This window comes from Amblyomma americanum, chromosome 7 (assembly GCF_052857255.1).
Source record: "Amblyomma americanum isolate KBUSLIRL-KWMA chromosome 7, ASM5285725v1, whole genome shotgun sequence".
Classification (NCBI taxonomy): domain Eukaryota; kingdom Metazoa; phylum Arthropoda; class Arachnida; order Ixodida; family Ixodidae; genus Amblyomma; species Amblyomma americanum.
In genome coordinates, this window is record NC_135503.1 from 6,743,726 (window position 1) to 6,762,882 (window position 19,157).

General features: G+C 49.6%; 1 protein-coding gene across 1 annotated transcript; it reads right to left on the bottom strand.

Annotated features, from left to right (window-relative positions):
- Nucleotides 1-221: 221 nt before the first annotated feature.
- LOC144098343 (cuticle protein 10.9-like) lies at nucleotides 222-2,105 on the bottom strand. Its single transcript, XM_077630908.1, has 2 exons — nucleotides 1,948-2,105; nucleotides 222-1,259 (listed from the first exon to the last, which is right to left on the bottom strand). The coding sequence occupies exons 1-2, from the start codon at nucleotides 1,954-1,956 to the stop codon at nucleotides 879-881; spliced, it is 390 nt and encodes a 129-aa protein (XP_077487034.1). The 5' UTR covers nucleotides 1,957-2,105; the 3' UTR covers nucleotides 222-878.
- Between the last annotated feature and the right edge of the window lie 17,052 nt (nucleotides 2,106-19,157).

The window sequence follows — 19,157 nt, forward strand, 5'->3', positions numbered from 1 at the left end:
CTGCCAGAAACTGTAAAAACGGCAGAACACCTTTAGGTGTGCGAAAATCGTGTAGTGCACACTATTTCATGCGTTTTTGGGGATTAAAAGTGGAACAATGGCGCGATTTCAAGAGCCATTCATGGTATTCATATCTGTGCGTTAATATTTCGCTGGTTTTCTCACAGCCGTATTTGGTCGACGTCCAGTTGAGAGAGCTGCTAACTTGAGCGATGCAGAGATTAGTCTTCTAGGCCACACTTTATTGCACGTAGAGGTGGGTAAAATTCATTACACGAGATGTTCGAATTCTACACAATAAGAAACAAAACAAACCCTGCAGCCACTTAACATTGACGAGCAAATCTTAAATAAGTAAATATGAGGCAAATAAATAGTAACATCACATATACAACAAACAGGACAAGACACAGAAGCAAGCACTAAACAAACAACGACTAAAAATAAAATAAACGAGTAATAATATTAACACGGGAGCATCGTACTCAAATGCATGGTTGCGAAAATATAAGGAGAAGGGACAGCTAAGCAGTATTGTCAGAAGAAGAGAAGAAAGCTCGGTAAGAGCACAGAAATATCGGCAACGTGCACAACAGCATTGGTGCGTATAATTATGAAGTGTATTACACAGAGGACCAAAACAGAGCAGCGTAAGAACAGGAACAAGTAACACAAGAAACAAGTTCGGGAAGGACTAAGCAACCAGGGGCATTGCTTCTGGAACAAATAAAAATGATCTCAGCAACAGATTCGGGTCGCGAACTATGGCAGTGGTCCTTTTCGGGGCAGGAATTTCATGTCAGCGGGGAAGGCGTCGGCCGGAGAGGGAAGTCTGGGTGGATGGATCAGTGTGGCTTCGTGTAGACCCAGTCTTAAGTTTAGGCCCTCACGATGGGCGCGCCGCCGAAGAGAGCGGCCTCAGCGGCGTGGGCTGCGTCAGGTCCGGAGAGAGCGCTCGAGGTGAAGCTCGTGTCGGCTGGGCTGTTGGACTCGGTGCCGGGCTCGTTGGTGACCACGTCAGCCCTGTAGCCGAACTCGTCGGCCACGTAGGTGACGGTCCTGGTGCGGCCGTCGCCCAGGCTCAGCGAGTAACGGCCGGACACGCGGCCGCTGCCGTCGCCGGTCTCCTCGTGGCCGTGGCTGCCCTCGATGTCGTTGGAGACATAGCCGAACGAGTAGGGCTGCGGCACCTCGAGGGGCGCGGCGACCAGCTGGCAGCTGACGGTCAAGGCACAGGCGGCCAGGACGGCGATCGTGAGCTGGACAGGGTGAGCGAACAGGTCGGTTAGATACTCAAGCTTGCCGACATGACAACACCAACCTCCATAACGTGACAAAACGTGTCTGCAACAACAACAACAAAAGTATTCCCGCAAAGCCCCGTTTTGCGCTTCTTGTTCCCCTTTGCCCTCAAGCAGATTCTAGGGTAAAACCTTGTGAGACGCGCGTTGCCTTTTATACACCATTTTTCTGGCTGTCTCCAAGCTAAAGCGTACGCGGAAGCCCCCCGAGGAAAATGCGAGCGAACTGGGTCTCCTGCACGCATTCGGAGAAGTGTCATGGCGTACACGACAGCTTAAATATAATGCGTATCCATAGATGGTCATCTGGACTGGCACTGACGGAGTTATAAAAATTATCTTAAATGCGTCCATATTTAGTTTATCGGTTTGCAGGGGTGCGTAATCATCACTCGGCGCCGTTATGGGATTTGATGCATTGGCACCGATTCCTGGACAATGAGCGGATTTTCCTGTGGTTCTCCAGGTGCCAGTAGGCCGTGTCAATGCCGGCATAATCCTACATGAAGCCCGCTGGAAGAAATCCGGGGAATGTTCGGTCGTGTACGTATATCCAATGTGCGGTGGCGGCCGTAGCCCGAAGTGTCTGGCTTGCAGAGGCGGTGCATCCACTGCGTTCCCGAGTCCTGGATGCGTGCGCGCTTACCGTGTTCATAGCTGCTGCTGCTGCTGCTGCCGCTGTGATGGTGGGTGGCAGAAGACCGAGAGTGCCCCCTCACTTAGCCAGGCAGGCTTTTATATTCCGTCAGCAGGGCGCAGCTCGGCGCGCTTATCGATGACAAAGGCTATAAAGTGCGCCCTCTCCTTGTAGTAATCGTCCTTTGGTCTTTTGGCATTATCCGCGTCCTTTATTTCCAAAACCCTCGCCTTCCCTTCGAACCGTTGTCGCCGAACGCGCAGGTGAGCGCTCGGAGAGAAACGAGATCAGATTTCTTTTTCGCTCGCATGGGCCCAAGAAATGCCGGGAGGGGAAGGCAGAAGGCAAACGCGAGGCGCAGCTAGAATCGCATCGCGGCTAAGGCGCGCACAGAGACGGTGTGCTATCCGCGTGGCTGCGAGGAGGGGGCGAAAGTGTATCGCGTCCCATCGACAGCATCCGAAAGAACGGCCGCTGAACACGGCGCGACGGCGCCTCCGTGCCCTCCCTCGCCCCCCAGAGGAGAAGCCTTCCACGGGAGAAGCGCCCCGCTTTCGCTAAGACGAGGGGAGAGAAGGAAGCGGTGTGACCGGGAGATCGGTTTTTCAAGGATGTCTGTATGGTCTACGACGCTGCCACGACGACCCTCAGAGCGACGCTCAGCAGCAAGACGGCCGAGGGGCGTGAACCGGAGGGGAGAGAAATGCACCAGGCCACAGCGGGAGCTAGCTGCGCCCGCGGTAAGGCTTCGCCACCGTTCCGACAACGGAACCGCGATATGATCCCGATCCCGCTTTGTCCGCCTGCTGCAGGGAGAGATGGTTCGCAAAGATACGGTCCTGGAGTGTATACGGACGATCCGCAGCTTCTGCTGCGCGTTGCGCAACCGAGCATACCGAGTGCTTTTGCTCTTTTATTATAATACGGGGCTTTTGTCAGTGTTTGCCCCCCCCCCCCCCCCTCCATCTGTTTTTTATTCCTCTCTCCCTCGAAGGCGTCATCTGGGATGCGCCGCACGAAAAGAGCTCGAGGACGCAATGGCGTGCGAGACACCCCGGAGGGGTTCGAACGCAGTATATTTCGGGCTGCCGCTGCGTCTCGGAGGGCGTCAGCGTCGTTGTCGCCGTTGTTGAGAGTGCTGCTGCGGAAGGAAGGACGGCACTGGGCGCGTGCTCGAGGGTAGATAATCTATCGGCAGCAGCGGAGCGATGAAGGCTCGTCCAAACAAAAGGACGTGCGGCTTCAACGCGCTTGCTGGATTAGCGTCATCGCGATGTCATCCCCCCGCGCTGCAGGGCACGGAAGCCGCAGTTGTGGCCTGATCAGCCCAAAAAACGATTATAAAAAAATATAACAAGATCAGCGTGCACTGGAACGGAGCGATACAACGGGAATCTTTTTTTAAAGCATGGCAGGCACAGGCCTTGTAGGTGGCTCACGTTAAATCGCGACTTAATGTTCAGATACAGCTCGTATTTGCCTTTGCTTAAGAGTGCATATTACTCAGATAAAGAAAGAGGAAAACAACAGGAAATTACTGTCACTAAGAACAATATATCGCACAAACTTACGAACTCCTAGATGTACTGCTATTTCGGTGAGCATTAGGATTTGAGCATGGAGAGAAGGCTTACTTTATCAGAAGGCTTAGCGTACTTACGCTGTAGTCGGCAGTAGCTGTGTCGTCCTAATCTTTGCCAGATCCCTCAGATTGTGCTAGAGACAAAGCGGAGGGTAGAGTCAGTGCTGTTGTCAAGCGTTCGTTCCTGTGCACTTGTAAGCAGTTATGTTCCTCGGCTGCGTGTGGTGTTTCGCATCTCCACTAATTTCCTCCTTTGTTAGTTTAAGCCCAGTTCGCCATCTCCGCAGCTGACACGTTCCAGACGCCTACGTTTTGGTGGGCCTTTCTTCATTTTATCGGAAGGTAGTAAGCTAGGGAGTATAGCAGATGCCTGCATCAGGACATTCTTTCTCAAACGTATCGAACCGACCTTCAACTGCTTTTTTTTTTATTTGATGTGACATACTGGCACTTCAATCTGTAATAGATCGAAACCAAATCGCACTGCTCATGAGTGAACTGCAGTTGCATGGCCTACAATGCTAGCTTTAAAACTTCCTATTCACAATTCTGTGTAATGGGGACAGTACATCATTATAGCAGAAGCAGGACGCTCTGTCTTGTGAAAAGTAATGATATACTCGACCTAGCAAGAATAAACTTCGGACGTTGCGGACGTTCCAAGGGCGCCATGGACTAAGAATGCTTTGGTCAAATTATCTTTATTCAGTCCTTCTCTCACTCGTTCACCCGTCATGTACTTAATTTTAAGTGTAGCTTCGTTCCACACGCGCCAGTCACAAACATGTTCCATGCAAGTTCTCACTCGCAGCGCTTGACAAAAGAGCACCACTTTTGTGCACCAACACAATAGTGGCCCCAGGAAGGCTCACTCCGTTCCATAAAGTGATTGTTACTCTCAGTTATACCGTGCCAGGAAATTTTCCAACGAGGATTCGAAAGTCGTGCGAATTATGCAGCTACATATTTGTTACAAACGTTGCTGGCTTATCTTTTTCTATTGTGCTTTCTTAAACTTTTCTGTTTAGTCAGCTATTTCGGACACCTGGGGAAAATGCTGGGCACAGCGTGCAGCGACAGTACCGGTCTCTTAGGTACATCAAAAGGGCCTCGCCATTGAGCTCGGCGTAGTACGATTTGGACACCATCATATATAGCCGAGAATGTGTTTCGCGCAGACACTGTCGCTCGGTTTCAATATCCTTTCTGCCCTGGCGACTGCCCGGCGTCAAAATTCTAGCCGATCACGCCCTGACGGAGCTTTCAAAAGAAGCACTCGATCCGGGCAAGTCTGCTAGCCCGATATGCAGTTGGGCGCGAAGCACTTCCTATCCATAATCGCGGTGAGTCGGTTCCTGGAGCCAGCAGGATTTTGAAGCGAAAAGCTTCACTACGCTAGGTAAAGCAGTCTTCGGGTAGGAAAGAAAGCGACCCTGAGAGACCTCCTTTCTTTTTGCGGTTTAACGTCCCAAAGCGACTCAGGCTATGAGGGACGCCGTAGTGAAGGGCTCCGGAAATTTCGACCACATGCGGTACTTTAACGTGCACTGACATCGCACAGTACACGGGCGTCTAGAATTTCGCCTCCATCGAAATTCCTCCGCGGCGGCCGGGATTGAACCCGCGTCTTTCGTGTCAGCAGTCGAGCGCCATAACCACTGAGCCGCCGCGGCAACTTGAACGACCTTCAGCCTAACCAAGTATAGCCGTGTATGACGATATGTGGTACAGTTATGATGTCAAACCCCTTACCCCTCACCTCTACCCATGACCTTTAGTTGACCTTTGACCTTAAGAACATCCGAAGGGGTGATGTGAAGCCACGCGATGACATCCGATGGGGGCGTCTTAATACCATGTGATACCACGTCATAGCCACGTGGTCGTGTGGGTATATATAGAACGGCTGTCGCGAGCATGTAGCGGTACTGCTATGGACGAGCCTCAGACGCCTAGCAAGCGTTCTTACTTTTCGCTGAATTCTAGAGTTAGCCAAGTTAAGCCACTTCCAATTTTTGAGGCGTGCAGCAGCAACAACCAACACATCACAGCCAGCAGGCACATAGGTCCCGACGACCGCCCATGGGCTCGACCCGCGCCACTAGCCACCCCATGACACACTTGCGCAAAATCACCGCGGCTGGTGCCAAACCGTCACACGAAAGGCGTACACCACAACGCGGAACCGTAAAACCTAGCGTTCACACCTTGAGATGCACTCTGGAAGCAAAAACACATAAACACGGCTTAAAACACCAACGAGAACCGGGTAGAGTTGCGTCCGCCGTCGGCACCCGGAGGGCCCACACAACGCAGCGCCCCCGAGCCACTGCGGTCGGCGTATGCACTGGAGCGCGAACATTATCTGTTCTCATTCTCCGTCATGGCGGGCGGTCAATGCACGCACCTAAATATATTCTTACGTTGTGCACTTGCATCACTAATTTGCAAAACAAATGCAGCGCATTAATTAGCCAAAGGTAAGGGATCATCATGAACTATAAACATACGATTAAGAGCAGAAGATATCGAAGTTGCCGACTGTGTGAAAGTCCTTGCAGTGGACTTCTCGAAGTGCATGACTTGGAATGACTGCATAGATTACCTTCAATCTAAACTTTCATCCGGTCTTGGCGTCATCGATCAATCTAGACACTTGCTACATCCTAAAATCAAACCATACTTATATAATGCACTTGTACGAGGGCGTTCATGTCAAAACGGGACTCTTCTTATCTGAGCATTTGAAAGGAAGGCTGCCACTTCTTGTTTGTCAATTAGACAAGGCGCAAGTATCCACTCTCGCCGCATGGTTGCACTAAGTCTGTTTGAAACTATAAAGGCACGTACTGAACATGGTGGCGGTGCCCACAGCTAGCACGCACTTAGAACAGCGAGTTCTGTTCAGATTTCTTGCGAATGAAGGTGTAAAATTATGGACACGATTTTATGCGCCAGCGCTTGCATGTTCATGTGGATTTCCTGCCGATTGGTGCGATGATCAACTGTTCCTGCTACTGCCAGGTAACGCAAACATAACGCAAACTTCTATCGCAGTTTCAGAAGTATCAGTTATTCGCGTGGGACCAGAAAGAAGATTCCTGTTGCCATGACAGAGCATCAGCGTCAAAAAGACACTTTGTGTATGGCTACTCACTTGCACATCAATGCTCATAATTCCAGCATTAATTGTATTTTTTTCATTCTGAGACAAGTCCGCTAAAACTGTATCCAAATATTCAATTAAAGAGTGTGCTTACCCAGCTGGAGGTCTAAAGACATGTAACACAACCACATAGTTAAAACTCGCCGTGATTATAATCATAATCAACAAAACTAGAGTGTTCCTGTTGCAAAGGGCATTTGAGTCTACTTTAATCATATATGGAAACAACCCCGCTCCCTCCTGCCCGTGCCTAAACAAATCGAAATGAGCCTAAAGGTCGAGAGTATGGTTTTAAAATTCATTTGCAAAGCAGGGGCCGTATTTTGTAAGCTGTCCATTTTTCGTTGTACACTTTCAGTCCATTCGGGCATCTATCAGTGGTCACTCAGATATACCCGCGGATTTCGAGCGTCTGCGGCGAGCGACCCAGCCATTGGGTGGATGGCGACCGGACCTCACCATTGGATGAAATTGGCTGCAGCAATATGCAGCCAGTGGTGAGGCGCATCGCAGCGCTCATCGCAATACATCGCATCGCAAAATGTGCACCGCAACGCAAAAACGGCTGTGCGCTTTCCGATGTCCACGCACGTTAAAGAAACACTGGTGGTGTAAATTAATCTGGAGTCCTCCGCTACGGCGCCCCTTATAGCCGATGTGTCGCTTTGTGACGTTAAAGACAAAAAATGATGAATCGGTTGCCCATAGACTACCTCCGCATGGTCTACTCTGCTGATCCAGATGTCAGCGCACTAGAAAGTTCCCGATAACTTGTGTCCCGATAACTTGCTATCGAAGATAACAAGTTATCGATACACTGTTATCGAGTAGATAAGAATTGTTGCCACGGCCACTCCCCCCCCCCCCCCCCCCATTCGGCCCCTCCCCTTCCCTGCCACTTGCTGTTGCGACGGCGCTGCCTTTGCATGCGTACGTTTTCAGCCAAAGCATCCCAACACCCAGGCCACTGAAAACTCCTGCACTGCCAGGCATAGCTGCCGCTCGCAGAACAACAATCTTGCTGGTCCAGAGAGGCCCAAGTTACTCCAATTTCCGGCCACATGAGGGGCCCGCATGGTTTAGGGTGCCTTCCATTTGAAGGAGACAACAAGTATGAATTCGTATAATCGGTGCCGGATTACCCAGAGACTTTGGCGAGAGCCGGCACTATACGGCCAGGATGGTGAAGGACAAAATTTATAGCCCGTGTCCTGAGGAACAAGACAAACGAGCCAAGTGTGGAAGACCATTACTCACAAGCTCGGAAAACCTTCGCTTCCAAAGTTGACTTCGCGTCTACGGGGGCTATTCCACCTACTTAGCAGCAAGCGTTGGAAAATGAAATTTGCAGTCAAGTCCGCGCTAACGCCAGAACAGACAACTGCAGAAACGCAAGCGTGCTGATCCGCGTGGTTTTGACGTGCGTATATATCGAGCGTTGTCAATGAAGACACTGATAGGAAGTAGGTATATAGGTATATGCTAGTTGAAAAAGAGGTCTCGTCCATTGATAATTCCTAATCTTGCCTTTAAGGTCAAGGCAGGGGGCGCGATTACCGTTTGGTAAGGTTTTGATCCCCCTTTGCAGTGTATGCGCAAGTGATCTCGACTTGTTATCACATGACAGAGTATAAAATTTGTATTTTTCCTAGTATAAAATTTGTTGAGGGTCAGCGCTTGGCTGTGTTCTCTTTGTTTCGGTGTGCGTCTCTGCTCGCGATGTGCCTTCCAATATGAACCGATACCAACTTGCCCAACTGTCAAACCCTTCTTATAAATGTAGGAAAAACCTTGACGAGAAGAGGGCCCCTGGGGCCACTCCGGTTTGACTGGCGCGGTCCGCCAGCTCTCACTGGTCCTCCCGGTGTGAGATGGCCACCACTATCTCCCATTGGGCGAAGGAAATTTTGGGACTACAGGATTGGCCTGACATGCCCATGCTGTGTCGGGTAACGTTTGGTAATAAAAACAGGGGGGCAATCCCAGTAGAAAACAAAATACAAACGACATATTCGTGCCTGAAATGCGACAAAATGTTTCGTCGTTTTGCCGTAACATATTTTTCTGTAGTATAGTATTTACCTGCAGTATTGTATAGTTTTTTGTAGTTCCGCAACAAGCGACAGCACAATACTATAGAAAATAGTGTTCTTACAGCAGAAATAAGTGTTATTTCTACAAGTTAGCGTCCCAAAATTCTGATAAAATTGTGTTGCGACGACAGAAAATGTTTCCTTGTGTTTTTCGAAGGGGATGTGTTTGGGTATATTGTTGGGTTGAAATCGGGTGGAGCAATGAGAGCGAATTTCCTGTGCTCTTCTCCTCACTGGAGCGTTTACGCATACAGTCGCTAAATTCTTCTCCTACTTGTTCTTGTTCGTTGTTTTCCAAGCTGGCCTGCATGACACGGATAAACTTCCCGCCTACCAATGCGGCCATTCTTTCACTCCCTTCTTCATTCCTTCCCTGGCGGAGTAGATGAGGTGTCCACCGAGTAATCAGACGGTTATTCGCCTCTGATGTCCTCAAAATCCAATGCCTCGACACTCGATGTCGACAGACGCGTCTCCTATACTGATCTCCGCTCTCTGATTACGATTTTCTTCTTGCACTCCAAGATCGCTATCTCTGCACCACACCCACTTCCTCCCTTCCTTCGTACACCGGCACGCAGATGTTACACTGGGGGAGGTTCGTGCGGCGCTGCATAAGCTCCACACCACTTCCGCACCGGGGACAGACCCTCTCTGCAACAAGGCCCTCCATAACGTGAGCAAACCATCCCTTGAGGCCATTACTGACCTCTTAAAGAAACGTTGGCATGAAGACACTCTGCCTTCTGAGTGGACCCACCCTAAGGTCACCTTCATCCCCAAACCTGGCAAACCGATAGACATCCAAATCTCCGCCCTATTTCCCTCACCTCTTGTCTCGGTAAGCTCTTTGAGCACGTCCTTCTCGACCGTTTGCAGAGCTTCTTTGAAGACAACCACCTTTTCCCCGATTCGATGCTCGGCTTTCACCGATCCCTTTCTACCCAGGACGTCAGCTCCAGCTCTCCGAAGAGGTCCTTCACCCTCTTCCCGCCAAGCGCACTCGCCCGATCTCGGCACTGGACTTGACGAAATCCTTTGACAACGTCCTCCATTCCGCTGTCCTAGACGCCCTTTCCACCCTTAACCTGGGTCCCCGTGTTCACTGTTAAATCGCTGCTTTTCTTGCCCGTCGCACGGCTGAGATCTCATGCGGTCAACTTTGCTCTACAGTTTTCCCTCCTGGAAATCAAGGTACCCACCAAGGTTCTGTCCTCTCTCCCCTTCTCTTCAACATCACCCTTTTCCCTATGGCGCGCGCTCTAGCTATCATTCCTAACCTTTCCCACGCAGTATACGCCGATGATATCACGCCCTGTGTGACCACCGGCAATCTTGGAGAGATGGAGGCCGTCCTCCAGGCGGACGCGGTCGCCGGCCATGCTCGCGCAGTCGGGCTGGCCTGCTCCCCGTCAAAGTCGGAGCTCCTACTCCTCCTGGCTCGAGGCACGTTTCTCACCTCGTCCCCCACCCTTACCGTCAGTGCTTACGCGCATTCCGTCCCTTCTGTCTCCTGCCTCCGTAACCTCGGTCTCCTTCTCCAATCTAACGGAAAACACACCGCCGTCTTTCCCGCCTTACTACCACCGTCCGCCAGACCATCCGGCTTATCCGGCGTGTCGCTAACCGGCACCACGGCATGCGCGAGCACGACCTCCGTCGTCTTGTGCAGGCCTTCGTCCTCAGCCGCCTTGTCTAGCCCACCCCATCTCTTTCTCTCTCGTGCCGAGGAAGACAAAGTGAACTGTCTCATCCGCAAAGCCTACAAGTCGGCTCTCACACTCCCCACTCCGCCCCCACTTCTGGTCTGTTGGCTATGGACGTTCACAATACTCGTTCAAAACTTGCGGAGGCCCATCGCATGGCACAACTCGACCGCCTATCTCGTACCCCCCCCCCCCCCCCCCGCCCTTGCTGGCAGAGCCCTTCTCTCTTCCTTCCGCCTGACCCCTACGTCCCCCGTCTGTGTCACCCACCCCTTGCTCTCCTATATCTTCTCCATGCTCACAGTCAACCCCCCCCCCCCCCCCTTCCCAAAGAACATGCACTCTGAGCATCACGCCGCCCTCCGATCTTCCCGCACCTCCACCCTGCACTACGTCCGACGCTGTGTATGTTGACGTGCCACCATACCTTTCCCACCCTGCATAAGCCCTGGCCTCCATCTCCCATACACTTTCCCCTCCGTCGCCACTATCCCTATTCTCACCTCCACTGCCGCCGGGGAAGCAACCATTGCCCTCGCCTTGCGCCACACCGGCCCGTTTCGCATTCAGCGACTCCAAGACCGCAGTCCGCAACTTTACTAAGGGTCGATTCTCTTCCTCTGCGCTCAGCATCCTTAAGCACTCCTCCCTCCTTCCCGTGCTATCCAACTCCTGCGGGTTCCGACTCACGCGGGGCACCCTAGAAATGGGGCGGCAAATTTTATCGCTCGCGAGATGACAGACAGAGCTGGCTCCCTGCACTACGGAGTGGATACGCATGGCTCCCTCCTCACGTTCCGCGACATCACCCTTCATCACCGCAATTCCCGCCTATCCCCCCCTCCTCTTCATAAGTTCTTGTCTGAGCTCCAACAAAGCACGTGGCGCTGTTTACAGGCCCACACATTCCGTTCTCCTGCCCGCCTTGCCACATATAGGCATTGACTCGCTACGAGCTCTTGAGAATACCATCCCCAGAAAATGCATATTCAGTCTCCTTACACAGTGATCCCAACAGGAGAATAATGAAGCATTTACCCTAATATCCGCTATTGAACAAACGCTTCAAAACACACTGCGCGAAGCCTGGCACCTACGCCGATACCAGAACGGGCACAAAGCACGCAAAACCTGCCAGGCAGACGCGAACCAGTTCACCACAGTTTTGCGCCCGTAACTTGAAGCACGAAGACGGAAAAGCACACTCATACATCATCGCGCGCTCTTAGAAACTGGCGGGTTGCAGCGCTTCCATGCCGCGCTCATTATCCAGAAAAGCTCAAACAGCACATAATGGCTGCAGCTGCGCTGTTTCAAAAGCAGAAATGAGATTGACACAACATAATCATTACTGTCACGATGAAATAGCGTTTCAAATTCACTTAGTTTTACCTTCAAGTGCAGCCCGAACAGAGCAGTAACGACGTGATTGTTTCATGCAGGTATACTAACCTAACGCTGCTAAAAAAAAATCAACTAAAGCAATGAACACGCTTAAAATAAGAACTATTTCAATGAAACAATTAACGTCTTCATCAACAGGCGCAGCCATAATAATACAGCGCGAGAGGAATTCCATTTGTGGAGAAAATAAGCGTCCAGTTACATTGGCGTTTTCGTAATGTAGCAGGCTGAGATCAGAAACGCATACTTTGTCTCTAGCACAAATGCTATTGGAGGAATTCGTGCACGCGTGAGCGGGGTTCATGAACGAGCCCCTCGGAACGAAATATAAGCCATCTCTTGTCGATGCGACCTTTACTCGGCTTTCAAAACGAAGAGCGTGCAGGCCAGCGGCGGGGCCAACGGCTCGGATAACAGGGGTGGACGAATAAATACGTGTGCAATGAAAGGGGAGACGGGGTGCAGCTCGTAGGTTCTTCGCGGTGCTTGTACACGCTGGCCATTCGCGCCGGCCACACCTTTTATTCAACCACCACACTATAAGCATCCCTCTAAACTACTACAACTCAGACAAACGTCCCGTGCTCCAGTCCATAGCGTTGGAAAATATCGCTGTCCACGACACGCACCGAGCGAGCGTCTACACGTAACTAGCAATGCACGCCCCACATTGAACAGCACTCCACGGTACGGACAGGCGATAACACAAAGATTAAGAAATAAACGCAATCCACCTCAGAAAGTGACTGCGCGTTTTTGAAGGTGCCAAGTAAATTGAGCTCACAAGGCGCTAACGAACGCCGCATAGTTGCATTTCGGCCGTCGTTCATAGGCTAAGCGATATTTCTGGCAGCGCATCTACCTTGCAACACGAAAAAGCCAGTAGACAGCTCGCGAGGAGCGGCTTACCATCACGGGTTTCGCATCGATTGCCTTCCCGCGCGTTAGGAAAGACAGCGGCACATACATACAGGGTTGCCGTTGGGAATTTTTCAGAAAGAGCCAGAACTGAGGCTAAATGTAGCCAAAAGTAGCCACGCCACCTGGTCTTGGCGCCAAATTTGTAGCCAAGTAGAAAAGTACCATTATTATAAGCAACTTTTATTAATGAACAATAAATAATATCATTTTGAATCAACACAAGAACACAGAGTAAATAAAGAGCAAGGAAATTTGGTTCTCTTGCTTGGCCTTCAAGCATCAGGTACGTTGCAAATAAATAAAAGTTCAGTCCGCGTAGTTTATCTAGAGTAGATAGTGTTCATGCCGGAGTAATTTTGGCACATTCTATTCAACAACTCAGCAGGAACGTCAAACGATGATGCTGTTTTTTCTTGAAGTCGTAGCCCAAATTTGATTCGCAGAATCGCCATGAGCAAGTCCAGCTTCATTTTGTTACGGATCTCTGTTTTCGTCAAGTTCACGCAAGAGAACACGCGCTCTGCATCAGCGTTAGAAATTGGAAGGGTCAAAATTTTCAGTGCTCCTTGCGCCAGGTGTTGAAAAGGGCATTCGCCGCAAGGGTCCTTGTACGATGCCGCTGCGTGCCAGAAAGTCAAACATGATGCGCGATCAAGTGCACCGCTAACACTCTGCAGCTGGCGTATTTCAGACTCCAGTTCGATTGAGGAACATCCAAAAAAATGCAGCGGTAGCTTCATTATGCATTCACGGCTCTTAGCACTTTCTATGCCATCGGGATTTATGGCACACAGTCTTCGAAGTGCAGAGGAGGCATTTGGAAGTCGCTGCTGCAGTCCCATCGCCATTTGCCTCAAGAATTGAAAACAGCGCTCCCTCACGGCCCGTTGGTCTTCAATAGGGACTAGTGAAATCTTCTCTCTGAAGACGTCACCTAGGTCCGCTACCTCTGGTTGCAGGAAAATCGACTTCATTTTTGCCAGGTCTAGCGACAGCAGACTTGCCGTTGTGTTGTGCCTCAAAACTGATGGATTCAAAATCCGCCTAAGAATTTCCAAATACAAATTTTCTAGCTCTTGGAAGACAACCAGTGGGTCAGTTGTGTTTGTTTGGAACATTTTGTTCACTCCCCTAACGTTACGGAGAACTGAGGCAAGAAACACGAGGTAAACATAATTTTTTCTGTCTCGATACATCTCTCGTAAAATGCGCACGTTGTAGCTGCGATCTTCTGCTTTCTCAAAAAACTCTTCGAGAGACTGGTACTGCGCCAAAATTCTTTCTATAGAGTCTGCAATAGCAAGCCATCTCGTCTGCGAAAGCGACAGAATCTTGGGCGGTGGATTTGCACTTTCATCTTCCACTGTCATACTGGCATACAGTCTCTGATAAGCATCTTGCCGGCAGCTGCTGTGTGCAAAGTAGTTGTAGGTTTCTCGCACTAAGTGCTCAACCGCAGAAGGAATCGCCTCCATCGAACTGGATGCCACAAGGTCCAGGCTGTGGCAAGAGCATTTGATCAGAATCAAGTCTTTGTTGTCCTCACTAAGACGACTGAACAGAGAATTGTGTTTGCCGCACATGGCATTTGCACCATCGGTGCAGAGTCCGAGACAGTTCTTGATCGATAGGCCGTGCTTGTCCAACGTCTTCAATACCGTGTCGTGAAGCGTTTCTGCCGTTCCATCAGACAGCTCTACGAGATCAAGAAGGGTGGTTGCAATCCTGTTTTCTTCTAAACTCAGAAACCGCACAACCATGCAAAGTTGCTTTGTCGTGGATACATCGGTTGATTCATCCACCATTAGAGAATAGCTGGAGCCGTTCAGTTGTTTGTCCATGTTTTCCGTGAAGTACGGGAAGAGAACATTCGTAATTATAGCCGTGCACTTCGTTCTGTGCAGATCAAAATCATTGAATTCGGAATGCAGAATCTCACCAAGTTCGTCGACAGCATTTATGGAAGTGTGCACTGCAGTGTACAAGGCGATCCTTAACTCTCGGCGAGCCTTTTCATAGTACGTTCGACTCGAAGACGCTAGAAGCTGCGGCAGTTTTTGTTGCGAACTTGGGATTACTGCGCACTCGCGGTGCTTTTTGGTTTCTGCGTGCTTCAACAGATCACTGTAGTGGGGTCGAATGTTGCAATTGCAGTACTTGCAGTGAGCAGTCGTTCCGCCGTCACGTGACGAAATCCATCCTGTAACGCATGGTAATATGCATATTAGATACTAAGCCGCATGCGACTATACGCCTAAAGAATAGTTTCCGTTTTGCTTACCGCTCAGTTTCTTGTCCTTTCTCCATTCTTCTCGAAACGTGCGCTTTGCTCTTGCGTCTTTTCCCATGGTAGACGCCGGTGTCGGCAAGCCGAAGGCACAAAAACAGAAGCTTTGTCGCCTTGGGGTACACAAGTGTTATTTCACCTGTACTGCTCGTTCCTCTCTGGTGTCATGCCGTGCACACGGCTGCACCTAAACGCATGGTTTCGGATGCATGACCCTAACGGAGAAAGTACTCTAGATTAGTGTTATTTTCTCCAGATGGAGCGCAGCGTCCTTGCGGCCTTTGCTTCGCCGTGCGCTAGAATTAGCGTTATTTTCTCCAGATGGCGCGCAACGTCCTCACGGGCTTTGCTTCGACGTGCGCCCATCACCCAGAGTCCGTGCGTCTGCGCACCCGCGTCTGCTAGTTGGTCTCTATGTGCGCACCGCCGGCGGAGAGAATATATGCGTACAGGACGCGCGCGCTATGGCGCGCGCGCGTCAAGGCGACAGGAACAGCCATGAGGAGAGCAAAGCTTCAAAAATAATTGTTCTTCTTTGTTCTTGCTTGCTATTGTATATGCAATTGCAAAAAAAAAATGGCTAGTGAATGCGCCAAAATAGAAGTTCAAAGTAGCCAGAAAGTAGCCAAGGAGCCAACGTGAAATTTTCATCGCCAGACGGGGTCGAAAAGTAGCCAATTTGGCGCAAAGTAGCCACCAACGGCAACCCTGCATACATAGGCGGCATTAGTCGAGAACCAGATGGCTTCCGCTGCTTATAACTCCGCTTACGAACGAAGATAGGAAGTTTGTCGCTGCGCACATAATCTGTTCTGCACATACTGATCTGCTTAGAGTAGTTTAAGAGACCAAATGAATAAAAAATAATCGTGTAGACTTACCGTAGGCAGACGATTAAGTTGGATTTCGATGGAAACGTAATCCACGAGAGAACACGACAACGACACCGACACATCCGCGCACACAGTTGTTTGCAGCCCGAATGATTTCACGCTGTCTCGCGTTGAAAAGGGTAAAACGTGACACAGACATATATTTTACGGTCGTATCTTTACTGCTGGCATTCTTGCAGCGTGTAGCTTCATCTGGCATGCAAGGCCACAAAGGGCAATTGGTTTACAAGCTTAACTTCACTCGCGCTCTAAAAACCTTATTGTTTTCGCGAAAACAAAACCGAAACCTTACTGCTTTGTTCATACGTGCCGCATCTCCCACCGAATAGTATGTGGCACACTTTTCAAATAATGATTTAAAAGTTGCATAGCATAACGTCTTTTTTGCGTGTGTTCGTTTTTATAAAACTGGTATGGGTGACATCAGCGTGTCATCGGCTTCGAAGCAGCAAATGTATGGGGAGGAACGAAAAAATACTGCCATTTGAGATTGTTGCGGCGCAGCAGTTTTTCACGTGAATGCAAACTGCAGTTATAAACGGCAGACGTTAATCTCGCAGAAGACCATGCTCTTTGGGAGCCTTCTAACGACGTTTTTAAGAGATGGGCCCATCCTTGAATTCTCACGCCCGTCTTTCCCCATTTATTTTTTTAAGCGAGATTTATTTCCTCAGGGCATCAATGATGGGCGAAGGTGTGATGAAGGATGTAGTAGTGATTAAATTAATAGAAAAAAGGCTAGCTGATTTGATGAAGTCCAGTAGAAAACGATGGTACGGTCCCTGCGTCCAGGCAATATATGAAGCAGGGTTGCTTGGTGAAAGACCCGCTACATTCAGGTGCCGGATCCTTGTAGCCTTGAGAGCTGGGCAGTCCCACAGCAAGCGATGAATGTCGGCTTCGATGTCCTTTGTTTAGACACCCAGGCTGAGGAAACAGATCTCGGTACTGAGGCCACTTCCGAGTGACGGCAGGTGTGAGGGCAACCCCGACCCGGATCCTCCTAAGCGTAACCTCCTCTGCACGGGTAAGACCGCGAGGGAGGGTTACTGCACACTGAGGGATGAGAGTGCGTGTGCGGCGCCGGAGGAGTTCCTTTCTTGATGAAAAGATGGTGAAGTTGTTGTCTAGATGAAGGAGCTGAGGCAATGATGATCCTGGAGTCGCGAGGCGGATCGCTAAATCTGCCTGGCTTTGAGGGGTCAGCAGATCCCGTGGCGCCCACTCAATACGTACTGGCGGCGGCATGCGTGCCGTGAGCCAGTGGATGTCCTGACATTACGTTGGACAGCGGCTAACACGTCGTAGCAACAGGACTACTTGAAGGGCGACAGTGCGGATAACAACGCGGGCCGCAGGGAGCATAGTTAAGTCGGCCACAGAGCAGAGTGCTTCTTGAACTGCAATGAGCTCAGCACAAAAGGACGAAGGGGGTTCCGTAAGCTGAAACCAAGAGGTTTGATTCAGGGCAGGTCTGCACGGGCAGTAGATAGCTGTTGTTGCTTTGCAGTCCTGTATGCCTACGTCTACGCAGACAACAATGGATCCTTCAGGCAGGCAAGCATCTTGTTCCTCAAATTTCTGGCGAAGAAACGATGCCCAATTAGCAGATGTTGGTCGGCGATTATCTGTTGGCTTCTTGTCGCTGAGCTGTGCAAACTTCCATGGGGGAAGAACTGGCGGTGGCGGCTGAAGAACGGAGTGTGGCGTTGCATAAGTCATCAGTGCATGCGCTGCTGCACCAGCTCATCAATGGTATTGAGCTGCGTATTCTCTTGTAAAGCCATGACCAGTGTGATGCGTCGAAGGCACGTAATGGTCCTCATAGCCTCTCAGTTCACGGCTTCAAGGCGATCCCATTGAGATCTTCTAAGATGTTGAAACTGGGCTTGATAAACAATACGTGGCTCCAGAACTGCCCTCACCAATTGCCGTGCAACGAACGAGCCTGCGCCACCCATTTTAGGAGCAATTCTTCTAATAAAACCCAAAGTCTGAATAGCTTGCCTTTTTGCCTGAGAAAGCCGTGCAGTCGCTGATCCTGATTGGTGAAACGTTAATACAAGGATTTTTACACTCGGGCTTTCCTCTAGCGGGGTGCCTGATAGACAAAGACGGATTGGACTTGCAGCAAGTTTACGGCGTCCCCAGTGGTTGTCGACCGAGGTGTATGTTGTTTTATGCATGGAAAGCTGAAGTCTGATGGATGATGCGTAATTAGAGGTAACATCCAAGGCAGATTGAAAGGCAGCCTCCTGAGTACGCAGATATTGGTGAGTACTCCACACCGTGATGTCATTAGCGTACAGCAGAAATTTTATGCAGAATTTTATTTTCAGGACGTTTTAGAGAGAATATGTGGAAATGCTGATGAAATGTTTCTGAGTTAAGCCTGTTGGACAGTAACGATTGACAGATGGAATGGAATGGTCTACAGCAATTCCTTTAAAGGAGATAGCGTTCGTTTGTTGCAGTACAGTTTGCGGGCACCCTTACTTCAGGAATGGCTGCCTTTCCTCTTTCCTTAATTTACCTGTTAGCATTAAATATTATCGAATTGCACTCACAATATACGTCACGGTATAATGAAAAGGAGCGTTTCAAGGCTTCTAAAACAATTTACGGGAGGGCTTTGTATTGTACTCACACAATTTTTCTTTTCATTCCGGAAATTGCAAACGAGGTGAAGGATTTTGGCTGTAGTTGCGGTCACCCAATGCAGTTCCCCTCAGCATGTAGTGCACAAAGAAATTGACATTGTTCTGAACTTAGTCGAAAGGCAGTGTAATATTGTCAGAAAAAAAGAAATTGGGATTGTTTTAGACTGGTCTGTAGGCTATCTATAGTCCATAGATAGTCTATAGACTACATACAGACTATAAGAGGCTGAATAGAAGAGACATCTGGGCTAGTTGGTACGGTGACATAATGAATAAACAGCGCTAAAGACGTGGAGGAAGAGCAAACGGGTCGAGCACTGCTTGTTTTGCTCTTCGTCCACGTCTTTAACGCTCTTTATTCATTATGTTATATATATGTGTGTGTGTGTGTGTGTGTGTGTGTGTGCGTGACTGTTTCCTTAATATATATATATATATATATATATATATATATATATATATATATATATATATATATATATATATATATATATATATATATATATA